Genomic DNA, 20,958 nt, shown 5'->3' with positions numbered 1-20,958 from the left:
CATTACCAGGTACTGATCATCTGTGAAGAACAGGCTCACACCTGCCTCCCCCTTCATGTCCTACTGTGACATTCCCTGGGACTGTACTGTATCACTCTCTTTCCTTTATTTTCATGGGAAAAGCCAAGTATATAATTGATCTTATTTGATGTTTGTAAAGTGAGTAAGTTAATCCTGCTTATACAGAGTCCTGGAGTATGATTAATCACTGTCTTCCCTTCACAAAGGATTCTTCTTACCTGAAATATCATGGAGAGTGATTATGAATAGCCTCAGGATTTCGTGCAACCTCTGCAATATTCTGAGCAATTGTGTCATTCTAGTTTGGATTGATGAGCAGTGCTGTGAAGTACCATAACTGTGTCTAACGCTGCAATTTGCAAATGTTCTTTTGGAGCAAAGAAAATCACGTTATAGTAATATTTATCCAGTCTCATGATCCTGCAGAAATATTCCTTGTCATAACCACACTTCCTCAACCACATCTTTAGAGATTTGATGAGGCTGTTAACATCATCAAAGATGCTCTTCAGAAATCAGCCTAAAACACTGAAAGGAAAGTCAGCTGAGCTTAGTCATGGAATGTTATCATCTCTGGCAAGTAAAAGATATTGTGTGTGGCCGGACTCTGTGGCTCACACCTGTAATCCCAGCACTTTGGGAGGCTGAGGCAGGTGGATCATGAGGTCAGGAGTTCAAGACCAGTCTGGCCAACATAGTGAAATCCTGTCTCTACTAAAAATACAAACAGTTAGCCGGTGTGGTGGTGTGTGCCTGTAATCCCAGCTATTTGGGAGGCTGAGGCAGGAGAATCTCGTGAACCCGGGGGGCGGAGGTTGCCGTGAGCCGAGATCTCGCCATTGCACTCCAGCCTGGGCGACAGCGTGAGACTCCATCTCAAGAAAAAAATAAAAGATATAGTGTGTGTGAATGTGTGTGTGCATGTGCGTGTGTGTGTGTGTGTACATGTATGTGTATGCATGTGTGTTCTTGTGGAAACTCATTCACATGGACATAGTTTCTCTGGGTCGCATTACTGAGAGGTGCTGGGTCACTGGTGGAGCTCATAGACACTTCTGTGGAGTGACAGGTAATGTCACAGCCAGTTGAATCTGCCGAGGTTACAGCTGAAAGGGTTGTTTATTTCAAGATTTTGTAAGTTCAGAAATACATTTATAAAAATCTAATTTTCCTTCTAAAATACACTATGTAAAATTTGCTAATAATTTATTTAAATACAAAATATGAAAACGTGGGTCTGATTAATCAAAAGGAACGACTGAATACAGTTTCCAGGTTAGGTCTATTTGATATCTTCACACTGTTTAAATCTGTGGCCTGTATTTTTCAGGCTTCTCTCATCCCTCCTAGCATACTAATTGCAGTACTGTAACATTGTTTATTTTGCAATCAAAATGTTGGTTAATGCATGCTTTTGCCTCCACTAGCTAAAGGTGGACTTTAAGGTCAACTCTAGATTGGCCCTTCTGGGGAAGTGTAGAGAGGGGTGTGTGAGAGGGTGGGGATTGCAGGAGTGAGAGCAGGGCATCTCTGTTCCTTCTTTGGACAATCTTGAGCGCATTAGGCCAAATGTGAATCCATGAGACTGTGGATTTTTGGCCACTTGGTGGCGCTGTGGCTCCACAGTGCTGTAAGAAACCCTGGGTAGGGCTGGAGGGTGGCCAGGAGAAGGCTGAAGGGGATGCCTGGCTGCCTGATGGCATCAGGGGCTCTTTGGGATTCCCTGAGTAGGGCCTGGACACGTGGAGTTAAGCACAGACTCCTCACTGCCAAGGAAGGGCAGGGGTGCTAGAGTCTTCAGTTTGCACCAAGGAGGGAGTGTCTCTGCCTCTGCATGGGGAGTGGAGGATGAAGGGGCTGGGATGGCAAGGACTGGGAATGAGTGTCTGGCCTGGGACAGGGAGGACAGAGGAAGTCCAGGTGTGATGCAGGCATGTGGGGACTGTGTTCCACCAGCCCCACCTTTAGTTTCAGGGCTGTGTAGGACAGGAAGATCTCCTGGAGTAGCAAAGCCTGGGCCCTGCCAATGGTAGCGGCATGTAGGGGTGGCCTGCAGAGAGAGTAACTGGGAAAGGCCAGTTCCCCAAGGAACTTTCCTGCCCCATTCAGGAAGTAACTGTGAGGCACGTGCTTCCAGCCAGAGGGGCTCAGGCCCTGCCAAGCTTACAGGGTTTTCTTTCCCAGACATTCCCTGCTGCTTCTATATGTGATCTGCTTTAAAGCTCACTGAAATCACAAGTCTTTATTATTTTGCCTGTTTTTGTATCTGAGGGAAGGCAGCTGCCCCTGGTCTCATATTTAATAACTGGCTGTCGTGTGTTCTCCAACACCTTTCCACCCTCCCCTACTCTGTACATCTGCCCCTCACCTGGCTTCCTTCTTTCGGGTCCCGTTAGCAGGAGGGGAAGGTCATGCCTCCTATGTGACCATTATAACCTCTTCTTTGACAAGTCCAAGAAACATATGACTCCCAGGCCAAGCATATCCATTCATCCTTCATGGCAGCAAAAAGAAAGATAAAATTTTCTACACTGTAGACTTTCTGTAACTAATGCAATCTACCTTGAGGAAAAGTAACATGAATAATTGTTATTCATTAGTTAGTTTATTTTATATCTTTTCTTCAATGAAGTTTTTGAGGCCCTTTCTTTGTATATTTTATGGCATAAGATAAAACATGACAAAAATTGTTTAATAAAAAATATTTCATTTTAGAGTATTAAGGCTTAAATTTATTTTGTTTTATTTTAGTTTTACTTATTCAAAGTACTTTACTTGGTTTCTGAATTATACAAATTTCCCTTTCTTTCTCTTTCTCTCTTTAGCTACCTCCCCCATTTTTTGCCAGCATTTTAATTTAATGTAGTAGGAACATGGAACATGAGATCCTCATGTTAAATAGATTTTTAAGTGTACAACACAGTATTGTAATCTACAAGTGCAAGGTTGTACAGAAGCTCTCTAGATCTTACTCATCTTGCTGACTGAATTTTTATACCTGCTGACAGCAACTCCCCATTTTCTCCACTCCCAGCCCTTGGATATCACCACTTTTATCTTTGCTTTCATGAGTTTGGCTTTTAGGTAGCCTACTATAAGCAGAATTGTGCAGTATTTGTCTTTCTGTGCCAGGCTTATTCACTTAGCACAGTGTCCTGCAGCTTTATCCATGCTATCACGAATGGCTGGATTTTCTTCTTTTTAATGCTTAATAATATGCCATTGTATGAATATACCATATTTATGGTCTTTCACTGTTTCTACAAAACCATCTGTCACATGAGTGGCACAGTCATCTGCAGAACCGAAAGCATGGATTACATTAATGCACATTCACACTTCAATTCTACTCCATGGGCAAGACTTAGAAAAAAATAATGATTCCACCATTTACTGTTATTTTACTATACACAAAATAGAAGTCCTTCTTTTGGGAAGTTTCAGTTATTTAGAAATTCAAGTGTCAGAAGGAAACCCTAAGACACAAATGCTTTTCTCATGGTACAGGTGAGACAACTGGCCCATTGGTTAAGTAACTTGACCAAATTAAATAGCTATTAGGATGTAGTACTGATACTCCATCCCTGCCCAGTCTAAGTTCTGTGTTTATAGCTCTGTGCTATAAAATATTTCATAAAGCTGCCAACCTACAATAAATTGGAATGTTTTCCCCTACACCCCTTTTAGACCTGCTGACTCTAATAGCATCGTAGTCGGAGATCAGTTTACCCTGGAGACAGTAGTGTAGGGAAAGAGGTCTGAAGAGGCACCATGACTCCCAGCCGTGACTTCCACTCTAACACCAGCTCATCAAGATCTCAGGCCAGTTCTTAATGGGTTAAGTTTAGCTTTAACATTTTTTTTTAAATCTACAAAATGAGACTAACACTCTCCATCAGCAGAGATCTATATAACCTTTAATGGCATAAAGTATCTAGCATATAGTAGAAGCCTAGATATCTTGGTTTCGTTTGCTGGTCTCAGACAACCTCTTCCACTATGCCAATGTGCAAAGACAGATATGGACACATTCTGCAAAGAAATCTTAGGTTGAGGACTCAGAAGTCACAGAAATGGAAATATATATGCTTGATAATTCATTTGATAAAATTAACTAGAGGATGTAGCATACATATCTCCTCAGACATTCAAAAATCAACATTTTTGATATATAAATTATATGAAGTAAACACGACATCTTTTAAATGAACAGATCAGTGATTTTTGAGCAATATATATCGACGTATGCAACCCCACCTCTATGAAGATGTATCTGCCTCACCACGAAAGTCTCTCACTCCCCTCTGCAATGCCTCTCTCTGTCCCAACGACCAATGAGGTGACCTCTATCACTGGAGAGTCATTTTGTTCGCAAATATTTTTAATGCAAATGTCAAACCTCATCTGATTAATCCCCTTGAATACACAGCTAAGTAATCAAGGCAGGGAGGAGTTCCTGGGAGGTTTTCTGGTTTTAGAAGGGGTTGAAGCCATGTGAGCTACCTGACCCATGGTAGGGACAATTCTATCTGGAGATGGATGTTGTGCCGAAATAACCTCAAAAGGTCTTTTCAGCTGGTAGAAGCTGATTCTACAAAATTTATTCATTTTCATTCATTTATTTTCTCATCAACTCTTTCAATCAAACAAATTTATGTCATGTTTTGACAAAAGTTAATCATTTTTAAGGAAATTATTTTGAGTTCCCATCAGACACACATGCAGCTGAGCTTCGTGTTCACACAGTGAGCATGCTGGGGTCAAGCAAACCAACATCACAGCGACTTCATTGACAGATGATGTCTTATTGGGAGAAGGGTTCTCTTTGACTTGACCCCAAGTGTCCAACCCGTAAAACCTGAGCCTTGAGCTAAAATCGATCTTCCTGTTCTGGCCCTGCCCTGGGCACCAGGCCACTGTGCTATGTGTTTTTCTGTCTCCTGAACCAGAGTCCTGGACACAGATATGGAACCTATTCACGGGCTTGTTTGATCCCAGCTGTGACTTTCAGTACCAGGTGGTCCTTTGCTGTGACTTTAATTTCTGTTTTCTTTATTCTTAAGTTCCGTAGATGCTGAGTGACCCAGACCCTGGTCGTGCTCTTGTGCTGAAAGGAAACCAGCACATGGGGAGGTAAGCAGAATCTGAAACAAAATAATGTATTTACAACCAGTGGCAAAACTTATTGGCAGGTCCTTTGTCCAAACACTGTTGAGAATTTGAAGATCATGACAGCAGAGTTTAAAACTAAGTTCAGGGTCCTTCCAAATGTGGGGCTGTGTACACCAAAGGTACAGTTTTGGAGCTCCTTTTTTAAAACAAAAACACTCCATGTTCATGGCTGCAGGCCATGAGAGAATATTTTTCTTTTTACATTTTAATTTAATTTTTATTTTTCCATATGTTATTGGGGTACAGGTGGCATTTGGTTACATGAGTAAGTTCTTGAGTGATGATTTGCAAGATTTTGGTGTACCCACCACCCGAGCAGCATACACTGCACCATATTGTGTCTTTTATCCCTCACCCCCTCCCGCTCTTCCCCCCGAAGTCCCCAAAGTCCATTGTGTCATTCTTATGCCTTTGTGTCCTCATAGTTTTGCTCCCAGATATCGGTGAGAACACACGATGTTTGGTTTTACATTTCTGAGTTACTTCACTGATAGTCTCCCATCTCATCCAGGTAGGTCACTCCAAATGCTGTTAATTCATTCCTTTTTATGGCTGCAGAGAATTTAATTTTATATATATATATATATATTTTTTTTATATTATATATATTTTATATTATATATATCACAGTTTCTTTATCCACTTGTTGATTGATGGGCATTTGGGCTGGTTCCTTTTTATTTATTACTAAATTAATGGCAGGTACATTCTTCCTTACCTTAAAGTCTTGCCCTGTCCCCCCAAGTACCTTATACATCAGGACACCTTTGTGCCCATAGATCATGGGCAGTGCTGGGTGGCCACCATTGTCCACACAGAGAGGGCAGTCAGCAGTGTGAGGTGGCTCTGTCTGCTGCGGTCTAACCCCAGGCACAGAAACAAGAGCCCTGGGTTGAGCTGAGGCTGCTCAGCTGGGTTTGTCAGGAGTCCCATCTGTCAGTGAATTGACAAGAAACAGAACAAAATGACTCCTCCAATGTTGATGAGCCTGCCCCTAGGATTTGGAAACTCGCTAACAGAGAAAACCCATGTAGACAAAGGATTTTAAACAGGATTAAGGTCAATTAAGCAAATTAGAAAAGGATACTTGAAGGAGTATTTGGGACACAGGAGTCAAAAACACCAGGAAGACATGAGGAGGTGTTCTAAGATTCTAGACTATAGCAATACTTAGATAACCAATATCAGTGTATTAATGAGTTATTATTATGATTGTTATGATTTTGAGATGGAGTCTCACTCTGTCATCCAGGCTGGAGTGCAGTGGCACGATCTCAGCTCACTGCAACCACTGCCTCCTTGGTTCAAGTGATTCTGGTGTCTCAGACTCCTGAGTAGCTGTGAGTACAGGTGACGTCAGGATGCCTGGATAATTTCTGTATTTTAGTACAGATGGGATTTCGCCCTGTTGGTCTCCAACTCCTGACCTCAAGTGATCTGCTCTCTTCAGCCTCCCAAAGGGCTAGGATCACAGGCGTGGGCCACTGTGCACAGCCAAGTAATTATACCATCATGGGAATATAAAATATACTTTGAGTTACAAACTAATTACCAAAAGATCTAAAAAAAAAAAATGGTACACTTGCACCAATTCAGACAAAGGCATTCTTCCCATCCAAACTCTTCACTGGTGAATTTATCTTGAATTTGACCATCTGGGGAAGGGGCGTGGCCACTCCTGACAGGAAGGCTCTGGGGCCCAGGCAGGGAGTATGAGGTCTCAGAATGATGCCCTTGAAACACCTGTTCCCCTGTCATCAATGCACAGACCCAGAAGACCCCTCCGTCCTGCAGCCCGTGCCATGAGCATCAGGCTCCTGTGCTGTGCGGCCTTTTCTCTCCTGTGGCCAGGTGGGTCCTGGGCAGGGCCCCTTGCATGGATTTCAAGGCCCAGCGCCTTCCCACTGGGGCTGCAGCATCAGTTTTGTTCTTCTCTACAGGTCCAGTGAATGCTGGTGTCACTCAGACCCCAAAATTCCAGGTCCTGAAGACAGGACAGAGCATGACACTGAAGTGTGCCCAGGATATGAACCATGACTACATGTACTGGTATCGACAAGACCCAGGCATGGGGCTGAGGCTGATTCATTACTCAGCTGGTGAAAGTAGCACTGAGAAAGGAGAAGTCCCCAATGGCTACAATGCCTCCAGATTAAACAAAAAGGATTTCCTGCTCAGGTTGGAGTCAGCTGCTCCCTCCCAGACATCTATGTACTTCTGTGCCAGCAGTGAAGCCACAGTGCTGCATGGCCGTCTCCTCTCTGCACATAAAGGCAGGGGAGGCGCTGCCCTCATCCCCACCCCAGACTCAGCAATGCCCTTGGTCCTAGCACCAGAAACTTTGGAGCCTCAGTGGGCCTGGGCAATGCCAGTCTTGGTCTGTGCCAGGTGCCTCTGCAGTCGGTCTTGGCCCGGTCTGGACTGGACTGGTCCCAGCGCCTCAGATGTCTTCTTTGTCCCCCTCTAGTCTTTCCTCTGAGCTGTCCTTTTGGGCTGGGACCAGAGGTTTCCCAGCTCTGACTTTCCTAGTCATTCACCTGAGTCTGAGGCCTCGTAGGTGAAATAGGATTTGTATTTCAGATCCATCTAGACTCCCATCTCTACCTGGGTACCAGATGCTTTCCTCTCTATGATTTTTCCTCATATTGAACCCTAAAGTCGTCTTAGCCACAGCCTGCATTTCCTATATTCACAGTCACCCTCCAAGGCCTTGCTGGGTTTCTCCTCCTCGACCTCCCTGCCCTTCTCTACTCTTGCCATGTTGAGAGACTCCAAAGTCCACTTCCTGTGCCCTGGGCTGGAGACTTCCTTTCTGTAGTGGTCAACACCTACCTGTGCTTCAGATCTCAGCATGATCAGCCCTGGTGATAATCACCACTATGTTTCCCTCAGCTTCCAGCTGAGGTCAGTTTCCCTTTAATAATCTCTCATGCTATCATGTGTCTGTTAGTCAGTAGAATTTAGCACAATTGGAATCTTCCAGATACTTTAAACCCCATGAAGGCCAAAGCTATGTCTGCTTTATATCCCAACAGCAGTGCCTGGCACAGGGGGAGACCCATTTCAAAGAGAATGGATGAGTCAATGACGCAGTGAACGATGGGTGGATGGATGAACCAATAACAGGAGCGTCCTAGATCCATTTTACCCTGGCAGAGATCTGGCATTAACTACAAGAAATCTTACCCCTTTGATTGCTGGGCTTGGGTAAGTCCCTGAAACATATATATATTATATCTATTTCATATATATTATATCTATTTCATATATATATCTCACAGTTTCTTTATCCACTCATTGATTGATGGGTATTTGAGTTGGTTCCTTTGTATTTATTACTAAATTAATGGCAGCAATACATCCAGAACATTCTTCCTTACCCTAAAGTCAGCCTTGTCTCTCCAAGTCGCTTACACATCAAGACACCTTTGTGCCTGTAGATCATGGGCAGCGTTGGGCAGCTGCCATTGTCCACACAGAGAGGGCAGTCAGCATCGTGAGGCGGTTCTGCCTGCTGTGGTCTAACCCCAGGCACAGAAACAACAGCCCTGGGTGGAGCTGAAGGTGCTCAGCTGGTTTTGTCAGGAGGCCCATCTGTCAGTGAATTGACAAGAAACAGAACAAAGCGACAACTCCAATGTTGATGAGCCTGCCCCTGGGATTTGGAAAGCTAAAAACCAATATAGACAAAGGATTTTGAACAGGATTATGGTCAATTAAGCAGATTAGAAAAGGATACTTGAAGGAGTATTTGGGACACAGAAGTCAAAAACACCGGGAAGACATGAGGAGTTTTTCTAAGATTCTAGACTATAGTAATGCTTAGATAACCAATGTCAGTGTATTAATGAGTAATTATTATTATTATTATTCTGAGATGGAGTCTCACTCTATCACCCAGGCTGGAGTGCTGTGACATGATCTCGGCTCACTGCAACCTCTGTCTCCCTGGTTCAAGCAATTCTGGTGCCTCCGACTCCCGAGTAGCTGTGACTACAGGTGCACGTCAGGATGCCTGGATAATTTCTGTATTTTTAGTACAGATGGGATTTCACCATGTTGGTCAGGCTGGTGTCCAACTCCTGGCCTCAAGTGATCTGCTCTCTTCAGCCTCCCAAAGGGCTAGGATTACAGGCATGGGTCAGCGTGCACAGCCAAGTAATTACATCATCATGGGAATAAAAAATACACATTGAGTTACAAACTAATTACCAAAAGATATTTTAAAAAATGGTAGACTTGCATCAATTCAGACAAAGGCATTCTTCCCATCCAAACTCTTCACTGGTGAATTTATCTTGAATTTGACCATCTGGGGAAGGGGCGTGGCCTCTCCTGACAGGAAGGCTCTGGGGCCCAGGGAGGGAGAATGAGGTCTCAGAATGACGCCCTCAAAGACCTGTTCCCCTTTCACCAATGCACAGACCCAGAAGACCCCTCTATCCTGTAGCACCTGCCATGAGCATCAAGCTCCTGTGCTGTGTGGCCTTTTGTCTCCTGTGGCCAGGTGGGTCCTGGGCAGGGCCCCTTGCATAGATTTCAAGGCCCAGCGCCTTCCCACTGGGGCTGCAGCATCAGTTTTGTGCTTCTCTGCAGGTCCAGTGAATGCTGGTGTCACTCAGACCCCAAAATTCCAGATCCTGAAGACAGGACAGAACATGACACTGAAGTGTGCCCAGGATATGAACCATGACTACATGTACTGGTATCGACAAGACCCAGGCATGGGGCTGAGGCTGATTCATTACTCAGTTGGTGAAGGTAGCACTGAGAAAGGAGAAGTCCCCAATGGCTACAATGCCTCCAGATTAAACCCACAGAATTTCCTGCTCAGGCTGGAGTCGGCTGCTCCCTCCCAGACATCTATGTACTTCTGTGCCAGCAGTGAAGCCACAGTGCTGCACGGCCGTCTCCTCTCTGCACATAAAGGCAGGTAGGCTCTGCCCTCCTCCCCACCCCAGACTCAGCTATGCCCTTGGTCCTAGCACCGGAAACTTTGGATCCCCACTGTGCCTGGCCAGTGGGAGCCTTGGTCTGTGCCAGGTGCCTCTGCAGTCGGTCTCACCCAGGCCAGGACTGGTCTCAGGGCCTCAGATGTCTTCTTTGTCCCCCTCTAGTCTTTCCTCTGAGCTGTCCTTTTGGGCTGGGGCCAGAGGTTTCCCAGCTCTGACTTTCCTAGTCATTCACCTGAGTCTGAGGCCTCGTAGGTGAAATAGGATTTGTATTTCAGATCCATCTAGACTCCCATCTCTACCTGCGTACCAGATGCTTTCCTCTCTATGATTTTTCCTCATATTGAACCCTAAAGTCGTCTTAGCCACAGCCTGCATTTCCTATATTCACAGTCGCCCTCCAATACCTTGCTGGGTTTCTCCTCCCCGACCTCCCTGCCCTTCTCTACTCTTGCCATGTTGAGAGACTCCAAAGTCCACTTCCTGTGCCCTGGGCTGGAGACTTCCTTTCTGTAGTGGTCAACACCTACCTGTGCTTCAGATCTCAGCATGATCAGCCCTGGTGATAATCACTACTATGCTTCCCTCGGCTCCCAGCTGAGGTCAGTTTCCCTTTAATAATCTCTCATGCTATCATGTGTCTGTTAGTCAGTAGAATTTAGCACAATTGGAATCTTCCAGATACTTTAAACCCCATGAAGGCCAAGGCTATGTCTGCTTTATATCCCAACAGCAGTGCCTGGCACAGGGGGAGACCCATTTCAAAGAGAATGGACGAGTCAATGACGCAGTGAATGATGGGTGGATGGATCAACGAATAACAGGAGCACCCTAGATCCATTTTACCCTGGCAGAGATCTGGCATTAACTACAAGAAATCTTACCCCTTTGATTGCTGGGCTAGGGTAGGTCCCTGAAATTAATGGGGAGTCGCTATCATGGGTAAGATTCCTCCTGTGTCTGCAGCACCAGACCTCCTCCAGGTCTCTATGCTCTCCTTCGGACTCTTTCCCCACAACAACTCTAGACAGATCAGAGATCCATTTCCAGAAACCCATGCACACAGGTTTGTGATTTTGGAACCACTTCTGGTACCAAAAACTCCATTAGGTTTACATCAATTAAACAGAGCTACTAAGAGTACTATGGAGAGGAGGATGTATGACAGGAGTTAGACCTTATATAAATGTAGGGGGAGCTGAGGAAGAGAAGGTCTGGAGGGGAGATCTAGCCAGCAGATTTAATTCATGATTAATGTGACCTCTTATTCTACTCAAAGGAGAGCATATGATTTCAAATAAAAAAATATTCATTTTCCTTTGTAAAAGTTGGACCTAAATAGTGAGCTACTTTTGTCCCGTAATTGTCTTAAGTTGGCTAATGGTGGAACAAATCCTTGATGCTAGGACTTTGGTTTCCTTGGAAGAACAGGAAAAACAAAAACAAACAACCACAACAACAACAAAAAAACAAAACCTCATGCATATACAGCCTTACAGGCTCTGTTTTTTGGAGGAAGCATAATAAAAAAGAAACAGAAAATCAGAATTCTCTTCTGGAACCTACATTGGGGCTGTCCTCAGAGCAGGCTGTGATGTGAGGAATCTAATCTACGGGGGTATTTCGCAGCTCAGAGTGCAGCAGACAGTTCCTGACCCCATGCATTTGGGGGTGAGACCGGAGACAGTTGAAAAGCTATGGAGTCTTGACGTTCTGCACTCTCAACCCTGGCCTCTCCCTGAATTTCACAGATTAACATCAGACCAATTCACTCCCACTATTAAAAATATTAAAACAAAAACCGAGGAGGAACAGTGAGCAGAAGCAATAAACTATTAAAATGAACATCTTGAAGATTTAAAATTCTGCCATCATAAGATGTGAATGTTTGAAGAGCTACATTTAAATGAATACAAGAAGGAACTGAAATGAGGACACGAAAAAAGAGGCTGCCCCAAACCATCAAAAAACATTAAAGAAATAATCAAATAGAATGTCTAGAAACATTATGATTACTCCAGAAAACCAAATGGAAGCTAAACAGCAGATTCAATGCTTCTAAAGAGATTAGTAGCAATATCAAAGATGGATCTCAAGAAATCACCTAGAATGAAGCACAGAAAATTAAATGTAAAATATTAAAAAGTGAAGGAACAAGGAAAAAATTAAGTTTCTAGAATATCAGAAAGTATATAATGTTTTATTGAAATTTTTATTTTTTTCTTATATATAATTGAAGTTTCAGAAAGAGAAAATAGGGCAAATGGCCTGAGATGACTGTGTATATGATATTAGCTGAGAATGTTCCTGAGATGTTTGAGACCGAAATTCTTGTTCAAGAATTCAGATGAATTGCAAGACGAATAGGTAGGTCCTAGTGAAATTGCAGACCACAAATGACAAAGAGAAGATTTTAACAGCAGTCAAAAGGGAGAGATAAATATCTTTCAGTGGAATAGAATGAGAGAAATAGTTAAAGTCACGAAAGAGAATTAAAACTAACCGTTAAATCAGAATTGCAGTCCTCAGTTATTGAAGATTCAGATTGATTTAAAAAAAATCTATAGGACAGGAAAAGAAAATATGGAACACTAAAAAAATTCTGTGAGTTTGCCCCCAAGGTATCTTTTCTGAATTATAGTTAACGAGGGTGGGAAATGATCCCAGAAGAAAGGCATGAGGGCAGTTTGTGAGGAAACCCATGTGATGGGGCAGTCCCGTTGGGCACGTGTGACTGGGGGAATGGAGGAGGCTGCGGCATGAATGGGGATGGCAGAGGGGACCCCGACTTGCAGGAAAGACAATGAGCTCACCCTTTGGTGCCTGGTGTTGGGGTTGCTGTTGGCACATCCTACAGAATGTGCCCAGCAGACAGAGGAGGGGCTGTGGGATGAGAAGGTGAACTCGGAGACGCAGCATGAAGCCTCTCGTTCCAGACAGTACAGGAGCCCAAAGCGATGTCCCATGCAAATAACGTTGTTTACAAGGAGCGTATAAATATTTAAAGTAATCATCCAAGTGTGTTCTAATATAAATCCTGTGTTCCTGAGGTCATGCAGATTGGGAGAGGAAGTGATGTCACTGTGGGAACTTCCGTGTAAGGACAGGGACGTCCCTCCTCCTCTGCTCCTGCTCACAATGACTCTGATCTGGTAAAGCTCCCATCCTGCCCTGACTCTGCCATGGGCACCAGGCTCCTCTGCTGGGCAGCCCTGTGCCTCCTGGGGGCAGGTGAGTCCTCAGACACCAACCAGCCTCATTGTGTGTGTGGGGGTGTGTGTGTGTGCCGGGGGGTGTTTGTATGTGTGTGTGTGGAGGGGTGCGATTCGTGTGATGACTAAAATTGTTTCCCTTGTTCTGTTCCTAACTTGTGCCTCCACAGATCACACAGGTGCTGGAGTTTCCCAGTCCCCCAGGAACAAGGTCACAGAGGAGGGAAAGGATGTAGTGCTCAGGTGTGATCCAATTTCAGGTCATACCGCCCTTTATTGGTACCGACAGAGCCTGGGGAAGGGCCTGGAGTTTTTAATTTACTTCCAAGGCAACGATGCACCAGACAAATCAGGGCTGCCCAGTGGTCGGTTCTCTGCAGAGAGGACTGAGGGATCCGTCTCCACTCTGAAGATCCAGCGCACAGAGCAGGGGGACTCGGCCGTGTATCTCTGTGCCAGCAGCTTAGCCACAGCGTGGCACGGTCGCCTCCTTCCTGTTCACAAACCTCATCCTTCTCTCTCCTTGCAGCATCTAGAGACCCTTAACAGAGGCTTCTCTTTGCTCCCCGCTCCCCGCTCCCTGTGGGAAACAAGTAGATTTGGACCTCAGCTGTCCTTTGGGTAGAAAGAGACCACAGATTCACCCCTAAGACACAGTAACTGTAAATGTGGGTGGTGGAAGCAATCGTGGCCCACTGGACTCTAGGAGTCTTCAGAGCCAGCTCACCGCTCTAAGGCAAGCACTGGGTGTCTTAGCCTCGGCCTTCAGGGCTGGGACATGCAGTTTTCTTTGGGGCCTGGGAGGTTGCTGCCCGCATACAGAAGCTTTGGGCATGGGCAAGGAACAGGCCTGTTCCCCTGCATGCATTCGGGCATCTGGCATCTGCAAGGTCTGAAGCTTCATCCACAGGAACATTTTTTCTTCTGAAGCCTCTTCTATCCCTGTCACATTGGAAGTTTTCTGCAGTACCAGAGCAAAACAATCTTCGTGTTTGACTTCAACATCCTTGTGGCTTTTGTGACAATTACTTGATGAATACAGCCATGATAACAATAAGACTTCGTTTCTTCTGCCTAGTGTAAGCAATGAGTGTTCTTTATTTTGTGTTCATTTACCACTGCTCCTGTCTTGGGAGACTGAACCTTGTATCCACTACTGCTCCAGTGTCAGCTTGGTTCCCTAGGAAATTGGGTTTCTAGAACCTGAATACTGACAAATAAGAATTGTACATATGTATACCATGTAACCTGCATTTTAAAATGTGTGTACATGGGCCTGTAATCCCAGCACTTTGGGAGGCCGAGGCAGGCAGATCACGAGGTTAGGAGATCGAGACCATCCTGGCTAACACGGTGAAACCCCGTCTCTACTAAAAATACAAAAAATTAGCCGGGTGTGGAGGCGGGCACCTGTAGTCCCAGCTACTTGGGAGGCTGAGGCAGGAGAATGGAGTGAACCCAGGAGGAGGAGCTTGCAGCGAGCTGAGATGGCGCCACTGCGCTCCAGCCTGGGCGACAGAGCAAGACTCTGTCTCAAAAAAATAAAAAATAAAAAAGTATGTACATGGTGCAGCGACTAAATCTAGCTAATTAACATATGCAGTACCTCAATCCTTATCCTTTCCTGTGGTGAGAATACTTGAAATGTACTCTGTTAGCAATATTCCAGAATGCAATCCACTGTTACTAACTCTAGTCACTGTGTTCTACAATAGATCTTTTGAACTTCCTCCTCCTATTTGAGTGAAATTTTGTATCCTTTAACCAACATCTCCCCAGCACCCCATCTCCACCCCAGCCTCTGATGATTGTTGCTCTAGTCTTTTGATTTGAAATAATTTCCCTGAGGTCTTTAACTCAAGAAGATGGAGTTTTAAAAATAATAATGCTTATATTACTTTTGTTTTGTTTGTTATTTTACATATTGCAATATAGTTTTTTTGCAAATATAAATAAGTATATTGTAATAAAAATTCTTCACCTCTCTTTGAGTGAAGCTACAGTTCACATATATGAAATTTCAAGATGTGGTTAGAGCTGACATGATTATGGATCATGGGTTTCTGGGAGTCCTCAGAGACAGCCCCATACACAAAGGTTAAGATAGAATACCCCAGACCCAGCCAGGACAGAGGTGCCCTGAGTCCTGCAGAGCTGGTTGGGGAATTATAGATCCTTAAATTCACTTATCAGAAATTGTGGTGGCTCAGATATGGTATCTGAATTTCTTTCTCTAGCAAATGATGATCGTTGACAGGGATTGTTCTGAACCCATTCTAATTGTTCCATCAACAGATCATTCCTTTTTTAGTTGCCCTGTGTGTCCTGGGAGTGCATAAGTCCCAGGCACAGATGGGAATTCCCTGACCTTAGGATGCTATTCCAAGGACTTCCTTGCTGGACCCTGTCTCCAACTTTTCCCACCTTTATCCGCATGACCCCTAAGACAAATGGTCCTAATAGTGGACCAGCTCTGAAACTTAAGCTTGAACAGAATACTAACCACAACGGTAAACACTGATGCCGAAAGAAGTGGTAAAAAAGGTGGGCAGGGTTTCCCACCTGCACGGAGAGTGAACGTACAAGGATAGCAAAGGGAAGGTTGTATTAATAAGCAAACAAGAAGCAATAAAGGCCCTGCTCTAAATGAATGTAACTAATCTCTTCGAGCTAAAAAAGGAGCACGTCAATAAAAGTATTTCAAATCAAAGTCTAGAAGCTTCCAAATCAGCCAGCACAACCCTGAGAGCTCTGCACTCTGAACAACTAACTTCAGAGAACTCTTCAATCCTTTCTGGGCTCAAACTTTCCCTTGTCTACCCGAAGACCCAGGGTCACACTCTCATCCTATTATGAAAACAATGGGCTTCGATATTGTTGCTGATGCCTCATTTCTAGGAGTTGAGTATTAAGCACTGAAGAGCTTTGAAAGTTGTGCTTCGTAGTCCAGTGATGTGCTGGAGCCAGCTTTTCTGACCCGCGAGAGACAAATAGGCATACTCTTCCCTTCAGTGAAGCCATGTTGACAGCTTGAAATCCACCGAAGTGCCTTTGTTGATACAACAGAAATTGGTAAGTGCTACTAGGCACGTGCCCACCTCCACAGACACTCAGTTTTCCAGCACATCACTGGAATGTTTTCTGAGAAAATGATGTTCCTGTTACGTCGTCATGTCTTGCGGGGCCAAAAGGACTCCGAATTCACCTCTTCTCTGTTCTTGCTTTTAGAAACCATGATCGAAGGTGACCTCAGTTGACACTATTTCTATTCAATCTCCAAATTCCCTTACTTTGTGGGTCTGTGTCTCCTGTAAGCACACCAGTCCAGAACATGACAACTATTTTGAGTGTAGCTAAAGGATACAGTGAACCAGTTTATTATTTTCACATTATCCTTCCTTGCATGGAATATGTAGATGCTGCAGTCATTGGGAACAGGGATGGGGCAAGCAGCAGCTCTGGGTTGTGAACCACTTTACAGCCAGAAAATTCTTCAGTGGCACAGACACACCCTGGGGCATGGACTAATTTGCTTTGGAAACTAAGCAGCTCCACACCAGTCACCAATGACCTTGGATCTGTTTTCAGCTGAGAGGTCAGAAAGATCACACTCACCCTAAATGTCTTCCTCTCCAATACATAGCTCAGCCCCCGTCCATCTCAGTCCCTGGAGGTCATCCAGAGCTCCCAGAGAACCTCTGCTCTGGGGCAGAACCACCAAGGCTCCTCCTCGCCAGCTCTCTACAGGCTCCAGCAAGGCTTTTCTGCCAGGTGCAGGGCATGAGTGTGGCTCTGCTGTCTGTCAGGTAGAGGGAGGCCATATGGTGATGTTTGTATAAGAAGGATTGGGTTTCTGAGGCTCTTCTCAAATACTTGATATGATTTTATTTGCTTTTTGTTTCCCTCTACAGTGTCACCATTTAGGAGAACGATTATTTTGGTTGCATTCTTTATGGCACCATGAAAGATTTTTGTGTTTAAATTCATTTAAGAAATCATTCCAATTATGCATCTTTTCTGTTCAGATATAATCTGAGGCAGTGAAAGAAACAGCAATGATTTTGAAAACAGTCACTTACATGCTCTATGATAAAGGCCTTGTTCAAGGTTCATGACTCACACCTAACTTTCAATCTACTGGAAATGAAAAGGCACAGACTTGGGGACCTGTGATCAAGCCACGAGAGAGGACTATGCCAGTTACTGTGGGACTTCAGGGCACGAAGAGATTACCTCCCCTTTAGACTCTGCTCAACGACGAAAGAATAAGAATTGGTCCATGAGAACCTGAGGAGAGAAATTCTGGGAGCCTTTCCCTGGGATGGAGCAAGGGCTGTAGAGCAAGTCACTGAAAAGGGAAATGGTCCCTCTGGTCTGTCACAGAAGACGGTGGATAGAAAGGTCATATAATCCCCAGTTCCCTGGCTGATTTGCTTCCGTATGATACTATTTTGCAGCAGCGTACCCTCATCTCACGCCACTCCAGTACCTCTTCCAGAATCATCTCCTCCCTCTCTGCTCTTCAGATCAGCACATGTGCATGGTACAAGCTATTCCTTTCCTGTTGCGGGCCTTTTGCTGGTCTTAATTATATCCAGCCTTATTTTCCTATTAGATACTGCTCCTTCCACGATTGTTTATTGCCTTTCAAGGGATTTTTTTTTTTGTCTTTCCCCCGAGATGGAGTCTCACTCTGTCGCCCAGGCTGGAGTGCAGAGGCGCGATCTCGGCTCACTGCAAGCTCCGCCTCCAGGGTTCACGCCATTCTCCTGCCTCAGCCTCCTGAGTAGCTGGGACTACACGTGCCCGCCACCACACCTGGCTGATGTTTTGTATTTTTTAGTAGATACAGGGTTTCATTGTGTTAGCCAGGATTGTCTCAATCTCCTGACCTCGTGATCTGCCCGCCTTGGCCTCCCAAAGGCCTGGGATTACAGGTGTGAGCCACCACGCCCGGCCAAGGGATCCTATTTCATATATCCCAGTTTTGCTTTTTATTAATACGTATCTGACCCCATCTTGAAGGTCATCACATTATCTGCTTAGTCTTTTGCTAATCTTTATTTTTATGGTAGCATTGTCATTTGGGGGACATGTTTGTTTATCTTTGGTAATGGAAATGAAATAACGTTACACTTCACTTTCTGTATTTTATTCCTGCTTTAGAGTAAACACTATTTCCTTCCATTCTTCCTATTCTATTCCTGTCTCTTTAGATAGTTTTAAGGGAGAAAATTCAGTGAGACTGTAACTGCAGCTACGGGGTAAGAATTATTTAGAATGAGGATGGGATGTTAAGCTTGATAACTCAAAGGAACAGTCAGGGTTAAAACTAATGTTGGGATTGGGGTTTAGGGAAGTAGCTCATAAAACATGCAAGATGGCATTTCTAGAATAGTGTCTCAGCTCACTCTGCAGACACTTCCCAGCATCCCTTGGGCCATTGCAGAAGCAATGATGAAACTTCACTTATTGGCCACAGGATGGCACTGTGGTCCACTGGGATCTAAGAGGCTCTGGAGAGGTTTGTAAAGCAGCCTAGGAGGGAAAGGGTTAAGAAAAATTAGGGCTCGAATCCAAGATTATGTAGATTTTGCAGCAGTTTTCAGTTATTTCTAGACTACCTACAGCTATACAAGATGCAGGAAATACCTGTAATCTTTAATGAGATCCACAGTTGAAGAATTTTGGCCTGTCAGCCTTGGTGTCAGGGGCAGGTGCAGACAGAGGAGCAACTGTCTCAGAGGAAAATGGGAAAGTGAAGGGGGGGCTGGGCTGTGGCTTAAGCCCAGTGAGTCTCTGCTGCACCTCATCTTCCCTGCAGCTCTTGCCAGGCAACAGCCTCCATGAGAATAGTCAGAAGGTCTTGGACTAGGTGAACTCTGTAGGCATGGGGGGTAACACAGCAGGCCCACCTTTCACAAGTTTGCAAAGTCTGGGCTCCAAGCCTTTTTTTCCCTTTCCTCTGCAGAGTTCTGCCACTTCGGAAGTCTTGTCTTCACTTTCTGCCTGCCTCTCCAACAGTCCCCATGGAGGCGAGGATCAGCCAGACACCAAGATACCACAGATACACAGGGGAAAAGATCACCCTGAAATTTGCTCAGATTAGGAACCATTATTCAATGTTCTGTTATCAATAAGACCAAGAACAAGGGCTGAGGCTGATCCACTATTCAGGTAGTGTTGGCAGCATGACCAAAGGTGATGCCAAGGAAGGGTACAATATCTCTGGAAACAAGCTCAAGCATTTTCCCCCAACGCTGGAGTCCACTAGCACCAGCCAGACCTCTGTACCTCTGTGGCAGTGCATCTGCAGCACTGCACAGTCAGCTGCTCTCTGCACAGAAAAGGGAAGCCACAGGCTAGAGGTGGACAATCCTTCCCAAGGTCTCTGTCTCAACCAGGAGAAAAAGCTGCCCTTTTTGAAGCTCTTCTCAAACATCCCCGCAATGGGCTCTCAGTCTGTGCATCCTCCTGCAGCAGGAACTTCAGTGTGAGCTGAGGTCCTCACTGTGATATGGATGCACGAATGCAGACAACACTTAATGTTATTTTGCCCAATTTGGAATATTCTGGCAGTTGCCCTTTTTTTGTTTCCCATTGGCTTGGTCATTTTTTCGCCATCACTTTATGTTGAGCCTATGGGAGTTGCATATGAGATGGGTCTCCCGAAGACAGCATACAGTTTAGTGTTTCATTTGTTTATCCAACTGTCACTCTTTTAATAATAAATGACTTTTATGTGCTGTATCTAGCATGTCTACATCCAAGGTTAATATTAATACGTGTAGATATGATCCTGCCATTGTGTTGTCACTTGGTTGTTATGCAGACTTGATTGTGTAGTTGCTTTATGGTGTCAATGGTCTACGTACATAAGTGTGTTTTTTTGGTGGCTGGTAGTGGTCTTTCATTTCTATGTTTAGCACTCCCTTTAGGACCTCTTATAAGGCAGGTCTGGTGGTCACAAATTCCTTGAACATTTGCTTGTCTGAAGGGATCTTATTTCTCCTTTCCTTATGAAGCTTAGTTTGGCTGGACATGATATTCCTGGTTGGAATTTCATTTCTTTAAGAATGTTAAATATTGGCTCCCAATTGTTTCTGCCTTGTAAAGTTTCTCCTGAAAAACCTGCTGTTAGTCTGATGAGGTTCCCTTTGTAGATGACCTGCCTTTTCTCTCTCGCTGACTTTAATATTTTTTCTTTCATGTTGACCTTGGAGAATCTGATGACTATGTGTCTTGGGGGAGGTTATCTTTTATAGTATCTCATAAGGATTCTCTGTGTTTCCTGAATTTGAATGTTAAACTCTCTAGCAAGTGTAGGGAAATTTTTGTGCTCAATATCCTCCAATATGTTTTCAATGTTGCTTACTCTCTCTCACTCTCTTTCAGACACATCAATGAGTCATAGGTTTGGTCTTTTTACATAATCCCATATTTCTCAGAGGTTTACTTTATTCATTTTTCTTTTTTAATTTATTTTTTGTCTGACTGAATTGATTCAAAAACAAGTGTTCAAGCTCTGAGATTATTTTCTCAGCTTCATCTATTATGCTGCTAATACTTCTGATGATATTGACATTGTTGAGGTTAGTTTT

At 44.4% G+C, this 20,958-nt stretch overlaps 3 gene segments (V, D, J or C); all 3 read left to right on the top strand.

Moving 5' to 3' along the window:
• Positions 1-4,894: 4,894 nt before the first annotated feature.
• Positions 4,895-7,665, top strand: LOC126951085 (T cell receptor beta variable 6-1-like). The segment is given in 3 exon segments: positions 4,895-5,154; positions 6,962-7,044; positions 7,134-7,665. Coding segments are annotated over 3 exon segments (672 nt in total).
• Positions 7,666-9,353: 1,688 nt separating this feature from the next.
• Positions 9,354-10,179, top strand: LOC126951108 (T cell receptor beta variable 6-1-like). The segment is given in 2 exon segments: positions 9,354-9,700; positions 9,790-10,179. Coding segments are annotated over 2 exon segments (432 nt in total).
• Positions 10,180-13,106: 2,927 nt separating this feature from the next.
• LOC126951097 (T cell receptor beta variable 7-2-like) lies at positions 13,107-15,195 on the top strand. The segment is given in 2 exon segments: positions 13,107-13,376; positions 13,528-15,195. Coding segments are annotated over 2 exon segments (504 nt in total).
• Positions 15,196-20,958: the final 5,763 nt, after the last annotated feature.

This window comes from Macaca thibetana, chromosome 3 (assembly GCF_024542745.1).
Source record: "Macaca thibetana thibetana isolate TM-01 chromosome 3, ASM2454274v1, whole genome shotgun sequence".
In the NCBI taxonomy this organism is placed as follows: domain Eukaryota; kingdom Metazoa; phylum Chordata; class Mammalia; order Primates; family Cercopithecidae; genus Macaca; species Macaca thibetana.
Note: the sequence above shows the minus strand (reverse complement) of the source record. Positions and strands in the feature narration are given on the sequence as shown.